At 39.8% G+C, this 17,067-nt stretch overlaps 1 protein-coding gene across 1 annotated transcript in view; it reads left to right on the top strand.

The window, feature by feature from the left end:
• Positions 1–17,067, top strand: part of Adss (adenylosuccinate synthetase) — a 418,041-nt gene that overhangs the window by 339,747 nt on the left and 61,227 nt on the right. The window contains exon 9 of the mRNA XM_071672269.1: positions 1,354–1,474. Coding sequence (XP_071528370.1) covers positions 1,354–1,474 — 121 coding nt within the window. The remainder of the gene's footprint in view (positions 1–1,353; positions 1,475–17,067) is intronic.

Below are 17,067 nucleotides of genomic sequence, written 5' to 3'. Positions count from 1 at the left end.
AAAACATTCCCAAACCACTCTTCCCCTTTACCCTTGAGCTTCGTATAACTCAGAGCCAAATCATCCAAGTTCATTTCCTCAAACTTACTACCTATCTCTCATTTTTTCTCATCTTGGTTACATCCACACACATTTAGATACCCCAATCTGAGTCTTCGAGGAGGATGAGCACTCCCCGCGTGACTCCTTCTGTTTCCCCTTTTAGAAAATTAGAATACAAGGAGGGAGGGTTTCTAGCCCCCCACTCCCATCCCCTTTAGTCGCCTTCTATGGATATGTATACACTTGACAAAGACTTCTTTTTAAGCCCATAACTCACATCATTAATTAGTCATTGCTTTCTCCCTTATCCCTCCTATATCACCAAACTTACCCAAGATTGCTTCCAAATACGTAAAGTCTGTCGCCTCTTCTGGTCTTTATCCTACCAGTTCTGTTGTACAGTTTAGTACACTTTTTCTCTCACTCTGTAGGGCTTTGCAAAATCTATACTTTCACTCATTTTCATTTCAAAACACAATTTCTTACCTTTTTTTCACATTTACCTTCTATCACCTACACACACACACACACACTCGCATCATGAAACTCTCACAACCCTCTGCAACTCCTCTTCACTCTCCAGCAAACAACACAGTATCATCAGTAAACAGGCTTGTCTCTAGCCACCATACCTCACCACCAAGCTCCATCTCTACACCCTTTTTTCCCAGTTTTGCTTTCATCTCTCATCATTCCATCCATTTATGTGTTAAAAAGCCATGATGACACCACACAGCCCAGCCCCACACACACATATTACAAAAGTTTTTGCTCCTCAAAAGAAGTCTTTCACACCATTCAACTGTTTATTGTTAAATGTAATGATAATCTGTAATAATTTTCAATGTAGTCAGTATGAATGATGAAACATGCACACTGTTTGGCGGCTTGTGCCGAAGCATCAGCAGAATGTGTACCAATTGATAGTGTGAAACAAGTAGATGAAATATACTTCTGAAGTGATTAGTTTTGTTGCTATATGATTGTCTTTGAAAATGTAAGGTTTGAATACATTTTTCAGCAACTTAGAAAACTGATGTTTACCAGGTCAAAAAGGAAACCTAATTGAGGAGGTAAGGAAAGCTAATTTAGGAAATGACTGTAGAATTTTATTACATGGTGAGAGGATTAAGGATTGCATGCACCTGATCCTCACAACGTTTGTAGTTGGTATTTTGGTATATGAAATATAGTATACCCTCTCACTAAGTGCATTAAGGGCTTTGACTATGAATTTGTGTAATGTAATGTTTCTTCCCTTTCTTTAAGTGTAGCAATTTTTTTTTCATTAACTGCTTGTTTTTTTACCAGGTTGAGTACATCACCCTACCAGGATGGCTACAAGATACTGCTCAGTGTCGTACATTTGAGGAGCTTCCACAGAATGCCCGCAGTTACATCGAAAAAATTGAGGAACTTGTCGGTGTGCCAGGTATGTGAGGATGAGGTTTTACTTCAGGCTCTGGGATAAGGATCCCTGTAGGGGTAGTCTTTCCTATGAGGCATGAGAAGATTGTTCTCCAGCCAGATAGTGAGTGGAATGGTATTGCAACAAGAGACAAATAATGAAAACTTTTGATGTATGTAAAAGAAGTAAACTTGAATACTGCTGTGTTGTATGGTCACCAGTAAAGTTAGAGAACATACAGAAATATGCTGTAAGATCACTAATAAAGTTAGCATACAGAAATATTTTGCAGTTAAGGTAAATGGAATGGAGCATATGAATTACCATGTGGTGACAAGAACTGATGCATTATAGTCTCAAACAATAGAGGGAGAGAATATATGCCTGGCAACAAAAAGAGGGAATAAAAAAATTTTCAATTTGAAAGCAAATAGCCAAGTATGATACAGAATTGAGTAAAGAGTGATCTCTTGAAAGATAACAAAAATGAATGACAAAGATGCATGAATTGTTTAGCAGATTGTTGTAATGATTATTTATTGCAATACTAGGTGATATAAGAAAAGAAGAGTGAATGTTGGGGTGAAGAGGGTGGTGAGAGTAAGTGAGCTTGGGAAGGAGACTTTTGTGAGGAAGTACCAGGAGAGACTGAGTACAGAATGGAAAAAGGTGAGAACAATGGAAGTAAGGGGAGTGGGGGAGGAATGGGATGTATTTAGGGAATCAGTGATGGATTGCGCAAAAGATGCTTGTGGCATGAGAAGAGTGGGAGGTGGGTTGATTAGAAAGGGTAGTGAGTGGTGGGATGAAGAAGTAAGAGTATTAGTGAAAGAGAAGAGAGAGGCATTTGGATGATTTTTGCTGGGAAAAAATGCAATTGAGTGGGAGATGTATAAAAGAAAGAGACAGGAGGTCAAGAGAAAGGTGCAAGAGGTGAAAAAAAGGGCAAATGAGAGTTGGGGTGAGAGAGTATCATTAAATTTTAGGGAGAATAAAAAGATGTTCTGGAAGGAGGTAAATAAAATGCGTAAGACAAGGGAGCAAATGGGAACTTCAGTGAAGGGCGCAAATGGGGAGGTGATAACAAGTAGTGGTGATGTGAGAAGGAGATGGAGTGAGTATTTTGAAGGTTTGTTGAATGTGTTTGATGATAAGAGTGGCAGATATAGGGTGTTTTGGTCGAGGTGGTGTGGAAAGTGAGAGGGTTAGGGAAAATGATTTGGTAAACAGAGAAGAGGTAGTAAAAGCTTTGCGGAAGATGAAAGCCAGCAAGGCAGCAGGTTTGGATGGTATTGCAGTGGAATTTATTAAAAAAGGGGGTGACTGTATTGTTGACTGGTTGGTAAGGTCATTTAATGTATGTATGACTCATGGTGAGGTGCCTGAGGATTGGCGGAATGTGTGCATAGTGCCATTGTACAAAGGCAAAGGGGATAAGAGTGAGTGCTCAAATTACAGAGGTATAAGTTTGTTGAGTATTCCTGGTAAATTATATGGGAGGGTATTGATTGAGAGGGTGAAGGCATGTACAGAGCATCAGATTGGGGAAGAGCAGTGTGGTTTCAGAAGGGGTAGAGGATGTGTGGATCAGGTGTTTGCTTTGAAGAATGTATGTGAGAAATACTTAGAAAAGCAAATGGATTTGTATGTAGCATTTATGGATCTGGAGAAGGCATATGATAGAGTTGATAGAGATGCTCTGTGGAAGGTATTAAGAATATATGGTGTGGGAGGCAAGTTGTTAGAAGCAGTGAAAAGTTTTTATCGAGGATGTAAGGCATGTGTACGTGTAGGAAGAGAGGAAAGTGACTGGTTCTCAGTGAATGTAGGTTTGCGGCAGGGGTGTGTGATGTCTCCATGGTTGTTTAATTTGTTTATGGATGGGGTTGTTAGGGAGGTGAATGCAAGAGTTTTGGAAAGAGGGGCAAGTATGAAGTCTGTTGGGGATGAGAGAGCTTGGGAAGTGAGTCAGTTGTTGTTCGCTGATGATACAGCGCTGGTGGCTGATTCATGTGAGAAACTGCAGAAGCTGGTGACTGAGTTTGGTAAAGTGTGTGGAAGAAGAAAGTTAAGAGTAAATGTGAATAAGAGCAAGGTTATTAGGTACAGTAGGGTTGAGGGTCAAGTCAATTGGGAGGTGAGTTTGAATGGAGAAAAACTGGAGGAAGTGAAGTGTTTTAGATATCTGGGAGTGGATTTGGCAGCGGATGGAACCATGGAAGCGGAAGTGGATCATAGGGTGGGGGAGGGGGTGAAAATTCTGGGGGCCTTGAAGAATGTGTGGAAGTCGAGAACATTATCTCGGAAAGCAAAAATGGGTATGTTTGAAGGAATAGTGGTTCCAACAATGTTGTATGGTTGCGAGGCGTGGGCTATGGATAGAGTTGTGCGCAGGAGGATGGATGTGCTGGAAATGAGATGTTTGAGGACAATGTGTGGTGTGAGGTGGTTTGATCGAGTAAGTAACGTAAGGGTAAGAGAGATGTGTGGAAATAAAAAGAGCGTGGTTGAGAGAGCAGAAGAGGGTGTTTTGAAGTGGTTTGGGCACATGGAGAGAATGAGTGAGGAAAGATTGACCAAGAGGATATATGTGTCGGAGGTGGAGGGAACGAGGAGAAGAGGGAGACCAAATTGGAGGTGGAAAGATGGAGTGAAAAAGATTTTGTGTGATCGGGGCCTGAACATGCAGGAGGGTGAAAGGAGGGTAAGGAATAGAGTGAATTGGAGCGATGTGGTATACCGGGGTTGATGTGCTGTCAGTGGATTGAATCAAGGCATGTGAAGCGTCTGGGGTAAACCATGGAAAGCTGTGTAGGTATGTATATTTGCGTGTGTGGACGTATGTATATACATGTGTATGGGGGTGGGTTGGGCCATTTCTTTCGTCTGTTTCCTTGCGCTACCTCGCAAACGCAGGAGACAGCGACAAAGCAAAAAAAAAAAAAAATAAGAAAATTTAATAGTGACTGCAAAAACATTTAAAAGATTAGACTCATGGTTGAAGACGATACCTGATGAACTTAGAATAAGTAACTATTATAGAAGAGAAGCCACTGAAAAAAATAGCATTGTAGAACAAACAAGACAAATGAGGGGATGAGGAGAGGCAGTTAAGTGAAACGTTGTTTGTCAGCATACAAGTGGTGAGTGCAGTGTGCTAGCCCTGCCACCATGGCAAAATCTTATTTTAAGTACTCGGGCAGGTACTTTTCTAGTGAAATTATACTTCTCTCCTTCACAAAACCACTCTGACAACAGTTGCGACAGTAGCTCAACATGGAACCCTCCTCTGCTTGGCAATGATGTCATTATCCTTTCAGCTGCCAGACTTTATCTGGCTGATCACCCCATGATTCTCTTGGTCTCGAGCATGTTGAACATATTCTAACACTTGTCTTTTCAGATATTAGCAAGGACCCTGTACTTTTGGAGTGTGTATGTGTGTTCATGGATTTGTGATGAGCAATTTGGAAAGATGATTGAGGGAGTTCCCATATTGTCTATCTTATCAGATACTCCTGGGCATGTTACCTCAGGGCCTAATTGTTTACCAATATGATTATTTGTACATAGTGTTGTAGTTCCAGTAACAGATAAGGAATTACCTCATTTGCTTATATCCACTCTGTTGCCTTTATATATAATGCACCAAAACCAGACCTCCCCTTTCCACAGACCTTGCATGGATTCCACTGACTGCTTCACATTTCCTGGTTCAGCCTAGTGGCAGCACATCTCCCCCTGTATACCACATTGCCCTAAGTTGCTGTATCCTATGCACACCTCATACCTTTGTGCTTGTTCAGGCCCTGGGCGGGTACTTTTAAAAGATCCTAACTCTATGATTTCATCTTAAGCTTAGAAAATGGCAGATGTCTGTCCTAAATCCATATGTCATTATCATAAGTCCTTATGTCATCATAAACCCTGTCTTGCCATAATTGTGTGTTCTAACTAAGTTTGATGTTGAGGTGGTTTAAGGCCATGGTCTGAATCATAACTATCATGATGGCCAATCAACATCTTCATGTTCATAACCCATGATCTTATGAAGAGAGGAAAGATGTTTTACATGAACTTATTGATGCTGAACTCATTAGGAGATACTGCTTTGACTGGGCAGGTCTTCTGTTTGTAACAGATTTGGTTAGAGATGCTTTAGCAAGTCCCACTACTAGGAATAGTGCACTCACCCCCAAGATGAAAGTGATCCTAAAATTGTGCTACCTAGCCACCTTGAAGATGCATTTTTGTAAGTGATGACTTGGGACTGTAGCAACAAACTGTAAGCAGGGTTAGTTGTGACACTGGGTATGCTTTTTCATCAAATGATATACTTGTTGGTTCATCAAAGTCTCATGCACTCTGCAAGAAACCCAAATAAAACAAGAAGAATTCATGCAGATTGCTGGATTTCCGGAAGTGATAGAATGTATAGACAGAACTCAAATTGCTGCACCAAAGGAGTTTGAGGCCGAATGTCAAACAAAAAAGACAGCACAGCATCATTGTCCAAATAGTGTTTGACTGGGATCAATACATGATGCTCGAATTCTAAGGGAAGGTGGACTCCATACAATATTTGAATGGGGAACTATTCCAACTGGGAGCCACCTGCTGGGAGACGGTGGCTACCTTAGTAACAAGTGGATACTTATTCTGCCTTCTACCTCAGCCTGGCCCCCAGTCCAACTATAACAGGTATGTCCTGTAAATTATATTAAGATGATGGTACTCATACTTATGCCTAGTATCCTGCATAAAAACAAAGACTCATTATGATTATTATTGACTAGAGAATAATATTTTCTATTCATTAGACAATGAATAGAGTCTGTAATGATAGATTTCAAGGCCCAAAAGAAAAGAAGTGTCGTTGAGAGGGGAATAAGCCTGTGGAAATGCTGTTTTCATGTACTCCACTCTGAAATCAAAGTCGTCCCTCCTGCAGAGGTGTGCAGGATCATAGAGGTCTTATCTGTGCTCCATAACATTTGCAAGGATAGAAATATCCATATACCTAGGGAAGAATAGAAGCATGATGATGAGAAAGCTGACAGTTGCCGCTTTGGTGTTTATTTACATCTACTTGTTCGGAACATTAAGCTGTTGGTCATATTATGTTGCAGGCAAATAAGTACCTCCTAAAATTTGCCATGATTCGATATGCTGTTAATTCATGTACAGTAAAATACGTTGATTTTTTTTTTACTATGATATTGCAACATGATTATTGTGCTTTTCTTCATCAAATATCAGTATTTTAGGGCAAACTACCTGCTACATTTTGCGGGCCACATTATGGCTGTAACTTAACTATGTTTTGGATTTACATTGAAGACATAACAAGGAATAAATCCTTATTAAGATGAAAGTCTATGTTAAAAGCTTAACTAAGGCAATAAGTTATGTTTGAGTCTTGAAGTTTATATAAGTTCTGGCCCTGATCACTTGGTGCATCTTTCACTACATCATTCCACCTCATTGTTGGTTTCCCCCCTTCTTGTTTCCTCTGTCTTTGACATATACACCTTCTTGATCAGCCTCTCCTCACCCACCTTATGTCCAAGTCATTTCAGTAAACCCTCCCCAGCTCTCTTTTACAAACTCTTCATACTGCTGTGCCTCTCTCTCATATTTGATCAACCCTCCCTTCACCAAATATTGTCCATTAACATATGATTTTCAACCTGTCTACCCCCTTCCATACTTTTTGATCAAGGGCACATGCCTTGTATCCTTAGAGCTTCGTGGGGACTGCTGTACCATCAGACACACCCATTTTTACCCCCTCAGAAAATTTCTTCATACACACTCCACAATTCCTCCAAGACATTTGCTCCCTCACCCACCCTATAGCTTACTTCAGTGCCTATGATTCCATATGCTGCTATACCTGATATTTAAAGAGTACATATATGCACACACACACACACACACACACACACACACACACACACACACACACACACACACACACACACACACACACACGTACACACACTCACATGCACACACATACACACACACAAGGGGAACAAAGGACACATATCAGAGCAACCTCCAAATAGATGGAGATCACTAGTGGAGTTCCCCTGGATTCATTTTGGGGCTCCTACCTGAATATATTTAAAGATGATGCAAAGGTCACAAGGGAAGTTTAAAGCAAGTGGATCTTAACAGACCCCAAAGTTAGTTTGTTACAATGTTAATGAAATTTAACCTATGCAGATGTAAAGTAATGAGGATGAGACAAATGAAAGAAGGCTTCAACATAGTAATTATTATCTGTTAGGAAGTAGGCTTCAGGATTCTGTGTGAGGAGGACTTGGGAGTTAGCATTGTCCCTAAACTGTCGCCAGAGTCCCACATGAGAAAAATAGTGGAGACAAACTGTCCTCTGATAAATATCAGAATAGCTTTTAAGTGTATGGATAGGGAGATATGTAGTAAGCTGTTCATATCCTACATATGGCTAGAACTAGAACCTAAAGAAGCACTTAGAGCTAATAGAGAAGACCCAGATGAGGGCAACAAAGTTGGTACCAGAATTAAGAGAACTAAGTTACAGGAAAAAGCTAAAGGCTTTAAATTTTCCCACTTTGGAAGAGAGAAGAGTGAGGGACCAGATCTTTTGTTTACAGAATAGATCAATGGTATGAAAAGTTAGCTGTTTTTCAAGAGATATAGTGATTAATCAACTAAAGGACATGGCTTGAAATTTAGCAAGCAACTTTGTTGAAAAGGGTTTAAAGAAATACTTTTGTAGTATAATATTGGTAGATAAATGGAATAGAGTGATTGAGGACATGGTTAATGCGGACAGCATGCATCATTTAAGAAGTATGATGGTAGAGTATGTTAAAGAGATGGGGCTCCATGAGTTTAAAACTTTCTCCTTATACAATACAAATGAGTAATAATGAATAGATAATTACAGTCATGGGCTTCCTAATGTATTGGTTAGTTTTAATTATTATAATCAAAAGAGATGGTCAACAGGGATTATTAGATTATGCACTAATTGATAGATGTGTAAAAGAGAAATTTTTAGATGTAAATGTGCTGAGAGGGGCAGCTGGTGGGATGCCTGATCACTACCTTGTGGAGGTGAGGGTGAAGATTTGCTTAGGTTTTTGGAAAAGAGGAGACAATGTTGGGGAGAAGAGAATGGTGTGAGTAAGTGAGCTTGGAAAGGAGACACGTGAAGAAATTCCAGGAAAGATTGTGCGTAGAATGGCAAAAGGTGAGAGCAAATGAAGTGAGGGGAGTGGGTGAGGAATGTAAGGTATTAAGAGAAGCTTGCACAAGAGATGCATGTGTCATGTGAAAGTTGGAAGGTGGGCAGATTAGAAAGGGTAGTGAGTGATAGGATGAAGTATAATTGCTTGTGAAAGAGAAAAGAGACTCATTTGGGCAATACTTACAAGGAAGGAGTGCAAATGATTTTGAGATGTATAAGAGAAAGTGGCAGATCAAGAGAAAGGTGCAGGGGATGAAAAAGAGAGCATATGAGTTTGGATGAGAGAGTATGGATGAGAGAGTATCATTAAACTCTAGGGAGAGGAGGATGTTTTGGAAGGAGGTAAATAATATACGAAAGGCAAAAGATCAAACGGAGACATCAGTGAAGGGAGCAAAAGGGGAAGTAATAACAGGCAGTAGTGGAATATGTATTTTGAAGGATTGTTGAATGTGTTTGATGGTAGAGTGGCAGATGTAAGGTGTTTAGGCTAGGGTGGTATGCAAAGTGAGATCAGGGAGAGTGATTTGGTGAGGAGAAGAGGTGTCAAAAGCCTTGCAGATGATGAAATCCAGCAAGATGACAGGATTGAATGGTATTGCAGTTGAATTTATAAAGAAAGCGGGTGACTGTGTTGTTGATTGGTTGATAAGGTATTCATTATGTGTATAGATCATGGTGAAGTGCCTAAGGATTGGAGGAATGCATGCATAGTGCCATTGTATAAAGGCAAAGGGAATAAAGGTGAATGTTTATTCTACAGAGGCACAAGTTTGTTGAGTATACCTGGAAAATTATATGGAAGGGCATTGATTGAGAGGGTGAAGGCATGTACAGAGCATCAGATTGGGGAGGGGCATTGTGGTTTCGGAAATGGTAGAAGATGTGTGAATCAGGTATATGCTTTGAAGAATGTGTGTGAGAAAGACTTGAGAAACAGATGGATTTATATGTGGTATTTATAGATCTGGAGAAGGCATATGATAATGTTGGTAGAGATGCTTTGTGGAAGATCTTAAGAATGTATGGTGTAGGAGGTAAGCTGCTGGAATCAGTGAGACATGTGTAAGAGTAGGAAGAGAGGAGAGTGATTGGTTCAGAGTGAAGGTGGGTCTGTGGCAAGGGTGTGTCATGTCAACATGGTTGATTAATTTGTATATGTATGGGGTGGTGAGGGAGATAAATGCAAGAGTTTTGGATAGAAGTGCATTTATGTGGTCTGGTGGGGATGAGAGAGCCTGGCAAGTGAGCCAGTTGTTTGCCGGTGATACAGCATTGGTGATTGAGAAACTGCAGAAGTTGGTGACTTAATTTGGAGGAGCGTGTGAAAGAAAGTTGAGTAAATATGAATAAAAGCAAGGTTGTTAGGTTCATCAGGGTTGAGGGACAAGTAAATTGGAATGTATGTTTGAATGGAGAAGAATTAGAGGAAGTAAAATGTTTTAGATATCTAGGAGTGGACTTGGCAGCGAGTGGAGCCATAGAAGCATAAGTGAGTCATAGGGTAGGGGAGGGGGCAAAGGATCTGGGAACGATAAAGAATATGTGGAAAGAGAGAATGTCATCATAGAGAGCAAAATGTTTTGAAGGAATAGTAATTACACCAATATTATATGATTGCAAGGCTTAGGCTATAGATAGGGTTGTGTGGATGAGGGTAGATGTGTTGAAAATGAAATGTTTGAGGACAATATGTGTTTTGAGTGGTTTGATCATATAAGTAATGAAAGGGTAAGAGAGATATGTGGTTATAAAAAGTCATAAAAAGAGTAAATGTGAATAAGAGGAAGGTTATTAGGTTCAGTAGGTTTGAGGGACAAGTTAATTGGGAGGTGGGTTGGAATGGAGAAAAACTGGAGGAAGTGAAGTGTTTTAGATATCTGGGTGTGGACTCAGCAGTGGATGGAACCATGGAAGCGGAAGTGAGTCACAGGGTGGGGAGGGGGCGAAAGTTCTGGGAGTGTTGAAAGATGTGTAGAAGGTGAGAACATTATCTTGGAGAGCAAAAATGGGTATGTTTGAAGGAATAGCAGTTCCAACAATGTTATATGGTTGCGAGGCATGAGCTATAGATAGGGTTGTGAGGAGGAGGGTGCATGTGTTGGAAATGAAATGTTTGAGGACAGTATGTGGTGTGAGGTGGTTTGATCGAGTAGGTAATGAAAGGGTAAGAGAAATGTATGATAATAAAAAGAGCGTGGTTGAAAGAGCAGAAGAGGGGATGTTGAAATGGTTTGTTCACATGGAGAGAATGAGTGAGGAAAGATTAACAAATAGGATATGTTTCAGAGGTAGAGGAAACAAGGAGAAACAGGAGACCAAACTGGAGGTGGAAGGATGGAATGAAAAAGATTTTAAGCGATCGGAGCCTGAACATGCTGGAGGGTGAAAAGCGTGCAAGGAATAGAGTGAATTGGAACGATGTGGTATACCGGGGTCTACATGCTGTCAGTGGATTGAACCAGGGCATGTAAAGCATCTGAGGTAAACCATGGAAAGGTCTATGGGGACTGGATGTGAAAAGGGAGCCGTGGTTTTGGTGCATTACACATGACAGATAGAGACCAAGTCTGAACGAGTTTGGACTTTTTTTTGTCTTTTCCTAGCGCTACCTCACCTGGGGGGAGGGATTGGATGAAGGCAGCAAGTATGAATATGTACATTTTTGTATGTCTGGATATGTATATGTATGTATACATTGAAATGTATGTGTGTGTATGTGGGCATTTATGTATATACATGTGTATGTGTGTGGGTTGGCCCATCCCTTGTCTGTTTCCTTGCGCTACCTTCCTGATGTGGGAGATGGCGATTAAGTATTAAAATCATGAAAAGAGCGTAGTTGAGAGAGCAGAAGAGGGTGTTAAAATGGTTTAGACATATTGAGAGAATGAGTGAGGAAAGGTTGACAAGGAGGATATTGTGTATCAGAAGTGGAAAGAATAAGGTGAAGCAGGAGACCAATTTGGAGGTGGAAGGATGGAATGAAAAAGATTTTGAGTGATCAGGGCCTGAACAGCAGGAGGGTGAAAGGCTTGCATGGAATAGAGTGAATTGGAATGATGTGGTAACAGCCATCATTGGACTGAACAAGGGCATGTGAAAGATGTGGGGTAAATCATGGAAAGGTGTGTAGGACCTGGATATAGATAGGGAGCTGTGGTTTTGATGGATTACACATGACAGGTAGAGAATGGATGCGAGCAGATGTGGCCTTTCCTTTTTTTTGTTTCCTGACACTAATTCGTTGTTGCAAGGGGTGACACTGATGTTTCCTGTGGGATGGGGTGGTGCTGGGAATGGATAAAGCGAGCAAGCATGAATATGTACGTGTGCATGTATATATGTGTGTATATATGATGTAGATGCATATGTGCACATGCAAAAATACCACTTGTAAATGAAATATGTTATTTTCCCAAATGCACTTTCGTGTAATGATTACATCATTAGAGGAGATACAAAAATGAGATGAATATGTAGAACAATCGGTTGATATACAAGGAAGAGACATTAGCTAAGACGCCATTGGTAAACAAGCACTACTGGATGGTGGTGTTTGGGTTGATGTGTTCAGGTCTAGCAAAGTGCCTGGCAAAATTTTTATTATGTAGACAAGAAAGGGAACTGTTTTGTAGATTTTGCCTACAATAAAGCTATCCAGTTTTTATAGACCTTCACTAATGTTTATGTTACAATTCTTTGTGTATTTGATGATAGATGATTCACTGATATTTCTCATTGTGAAGGAGTTCAGTTAATAGCTGAATTGTCAATACAGTGATCATAATTTTTAACTTGATTGAACAAAGTCTTTGATTCTCTTCTTGTTCTTATACTTTATTCATGTTGCTTAAGTCTAACATCAGAATCTTACCAATCTGCCCAACATAAAACATTTTATAATTTTACAAGGTATTGTGTAAACACAGCACACAGAATTTTCTTTATAGCTTTGTTATTACTGAAGGCTACATTTACATTAAAGGATTTAACCAACCTAGGAAGTAATGTAAAATTATCACTAAAAGGGAAAACTAAAAGATTCTTGGTATCAAGGAGAGATTTGGGTTTAACTCTATAAAATGATATCTTTGCCAACTTAAGGGATTTATCAATGAAAGATCTTGGATACTTTTACTTGATCCAATAGAATATATCATCTCAAACTCATCATCAATGAATTCTGGACTGCATATACGTAATGCCCTAAGGAACTTGGACTGGAATAATGTTATGATTAAATCTGTGATGTTAAGCTGAGTAATAATGAATATATGAACAAACATTGGTGGGTTTTCTATATATACTAAGCTTAAACATGTTTCTGTTTCTATGGATTATGCTATCTGAAAATGTTAACATTCAATATTTTTCCACTTCTGGAGTAAAATTGAAAGAAGGTACTAAATTTGTTAAATAGAGGGAGAAATGTTTGTAAATTTTTATTTGTTGGCCAAACACAAAGAACATTATCTACATACCTAAACGAAATTGCCTTAGAGGGTAAGATATCCCTTAGTCAATTTGTTTCAAGGAATTTCATGGAAAGATAACTATTACTGGTGAAAGAGGGTTACCCATCACCATACCAAATGTGTGAGCACAATATAAATGGCAGCAATCATTTATGTGATGTTACAACATAAATTAAACTCGGTAGAAATCCCCTAAGCAGTTGATTCTCACTTTAATAAAGAACTGAAGTTTTGTTGAAAGGTAATGATTCTCCTGTCAAAAGATATTCATTATTGTCCTCTTCATTGCCACATATATATATATACATATATGGACTTGTCAAAATACATAAGCCAAACTTTCCAGCAAGATCCATAGTGAGTTCAGTGGGCTCCATCACTTATAAATTATCAAAATGTTAAGTTTCTGTATTAAGTCCACTAGTGGATAAGATATCAAATTCTAATATCATGAACACTATGGATTTAGTTAACAAGCTTAATGGTCTCCATGTTGACTTTGATTTCAGACTGGTAAGTTTTAATGTTTCATCCTTGTTCACAAAAGTATCAGCTGATGACCTCTTAGAATATATGGTTGATTTCTTTGATAATGTTAATCTACCCATATCAAAATCTGTTTTTATTGAATTGAGAAAATTGTGTGTAAAAGAATGTGCACAGTAAGCTCTTGATTTAATGGGCTAATCGGGGGGGGTCCATTAAATTGAGAATATAAGCTATGGGCCATTTTTAATACAATATACAGTTCACACATTTTCATTTTACTCACTGTATACCATTTTGAATTGTAAAGATTGCAAAAATATTTGTTGAATGTGTTTGATGATGGAGTGGCAGATATAGGGTGTTTTGGTCGAGGTGGTGTGCAAAGTGAGAGGGTTAGGGAAAATGATTTGGTAAACAGAGAAGAGGTAGTAAAAGCTTTGCGGAAGATGAAAGCCGGCAAGGCAGCAGGTTTGGATGGTATTGCAGTGGAATTTATTAAAAAAGGGGGTGACTGTGTTGTTGACTGGTTGGTAAGATTATTTAATGTATGTATGATTCATGGTGAGGTGCCTGAGGATTGGCAGAATGCGTGCATAGTGCCATTGTACAAAGGCAAAGGGGATAAGAGTGAGTGCTCAAATTACAGAGGTATAAGTTTGTTGAGTATTCCTGGTAAATTATATGGGAGGGTATTGATTGAGAGGGTGAAGGCATGTACAGAGCATCAGATTGGGGAAGAGCAGTGTGGTTTCAGAAGTGGTAGAGGATGTGTGGATCAGGTGTTTGCTTTGAAGAATGTATGTGAGAAATACTTAGAAAAGCAAATGAATTTGTATGCAGCATTTATGGATCTGGAGAAGGCATATGATAGAGTTGATAGAGATGCTCTGTGGATGGTATTAAGAATGCATGGTTTGGGAGGCAAGTTGTTAGAAGCAGTGAAAAGTTTTTAGCGAGGCTGTAAGGCATGTATATGTGTAGGAAGAGAGGAAAGTGTTTGGTTCTCAGTGAATGTAGGTTTGTGGCAGGGGTGCGTGATGTATCCATGATTGTTTAATTTGTTTATGGATGGGGTTGTTAGGGAGGTGAATGCAAGAGTTTTGGAAAGAGGGGCTAGTATGCAGTCTGTTGTGGATGAGAGAGCTTAGGAAGTGAGTCAGTTGTTGTTCGCTGATGATACAGCGCTGGTGGTGTGTGAGAAACTGCAGAAGCTGGTGACTCAGTTTGGTAAAGTGTGTGAAAGAAGAAAGCTGAGAGTAAATGTGAATAAGAGCAAGGTTTTTAGGTACATTAGGGTTGAGGGACAAGTCAATTGCGAGGTGAGTTTGAATGGAGAAAAACTGGAGGAAGTGAAGTTTTTTAGATATCTGGGAATGGATCTGGCAGCGGATGGAACCATGGAAGCGGAAGTGAGTCATAGGGTGGCGGAGGAGGCAAAAGTTCTGGGAGCGTTGAAAAATGTGTGGAAGTCGAGAACGTTATCTTGGTAAGCAAAAATGGGTATGTTTGAAGGAATAGTGGTTCCAACAATGTTATATGGTTGAGAGGTGTGGGCTATAGATAGAGTTGTGCAGAGGAGGATGGATGTGCGGGAAATAAGATGTTTGAGGATGATATATGGTGTGAGGTGGTTTGATCGAGTAAGTAATGAAAGGGTAAGAGAGATGTGTGGTAATAAAAAGTGTTTTTGAGATAGCAGAAGAGGGTGTTTTGAAATGGTTTGGTCACATGGAGAGAATGAGTGAGGAAAGACTGACCAAGAGGATATATGTGTCAGAGGTAGAGGGAACGAGGAGAAGTGAGAGACCAAATTGGAGTGAAAAAGATTTTGAGTGATCGGCGCCTGAACATGCAGGAGGGTGAAAGGCATGCAAGGAATAGAGTGAATTGGAATGATGTGTTATACCAGGGTCGACGTGCTGTCAATGGTTTGAACCAGGGCATGTGAAGCGTCTAGGGTGAACCATGGAAAGTTCTGTGGGGTCTGGATGTGGAAAGGGAGCTGTGGTTTCAGTACATTATACATGACAGCTATAGAGTGAGTGTGAACAAATGTGGCCCTGGATGTCTTTTTCCTAGCGCTACCTCGCACACATGAGGGGGGAGGGGGTTGTTATTTCATATGTGGCGGGGTGGCAACAGGAATGAATAAGGGCAGACAGTATGATTTTTTTTTTTTTTTTTATTATACTTTGTCGCTGTCTCCCGCGTTTGCGAGGTAGCGCAAGGAAACAGACGAAAGAAATGGCCCAACCCCCCCACCATACACATGTATATACATACGTCCACACACGCAAATATACATACCTACACAGCTTTCCATGGTTTACCCCAGACACCTCACATGCCCTGATTCAATCCACTGACAGCACGTCAACCCTGGTATACCACATCGCTCCAATCCACTCTATTCCTTGCCCTCCTTTCACCCTCCTGCATGTTCAGGCCCCAATCACACAAAATCTTTTTCACTCCATCTTTCCACCTCCAATTTGGTCTCCCTCTTCTCCTTGTTCCCTCCACCTCCGACACATATATCCTCTTGGTCAATCTTTCCTCACTCATCCTCTCCATGTGCCCAAACCACTTCAAAACACCCTCTTCTGCTCTCTCAACCACGCTCTTTTATTTCCACACATCTCTCTTACCCTTACGTTACTCACTCGATCAAACCACCTCACACCACACATTGTACATGTGTATATATGTATATGTCTGTGTGTGTATATATATGTGGATACGTTGAGATGTATAGATATGTATATGTGCTGTGTATGGACATGTATGTATATACATGTGTATGTGGGTGGGTTGGGCCATTCTTTCATCTGTTTCCTTGTGCTACCTCGCTAACGCGGGAGAGAGCAACAAAGTATAATAAAAAAAAAAATGAAATGATAGAGTTAAACCCAAACCTCTCCTTGATACCAAGACTCTTTTATTCTCCTTTCGAGTGATAATTTTACATTGCTTCCCAGGATGCTTAAATTCTCTAATTTAGATGTAGCCTTCAGCAATAACAATACTATAGAGAATATCTTCATAAAAAAACTTGCCAGAAAATTCTGCAGGCTGTGTTTACACAATACCTTGTAAAATTGTTTTTTTTTTTTATGTTGGGCGGATTGATAAGGATCTTTGTAAGACTTCAGCATCATAGGTATAGTATAGAACAGGAAAAGAATCAAATGGTTTGTTTAATCATGTTAAAAATTATGACCAGTGTATTTACTGGAGTAATGCCAATTAATTATTAACTGTAACTCCTTTACCACGAGAAATATCATTGAATCTTCTATTGATAACTTGTAAACAGTTTCCTTTCTTGTCCACATAATGAAAATTTTTATGACAAGCTTGTTGCCAGACCCAAACACACCAACCCGAACACCACCATCAGGTAACAC

Source organism: Panulirus ornatus, chromosome 17 (assembly GCF_036320965.1).
Source record: "Panulirus ornatus isolate Po-2019 chromosome 17, ASM3632096v1, whole genome shotgun sequence".
Lineage (NCBI taxonomy): Eukaryota > Metazoa > Arthropoda > Malacostraca > Decapoda > Palinuridae > Panulirus > Panulirus ornatus.
This window is presented reverse-complemented; position numbering and strand designations above follow the sequence as displayed.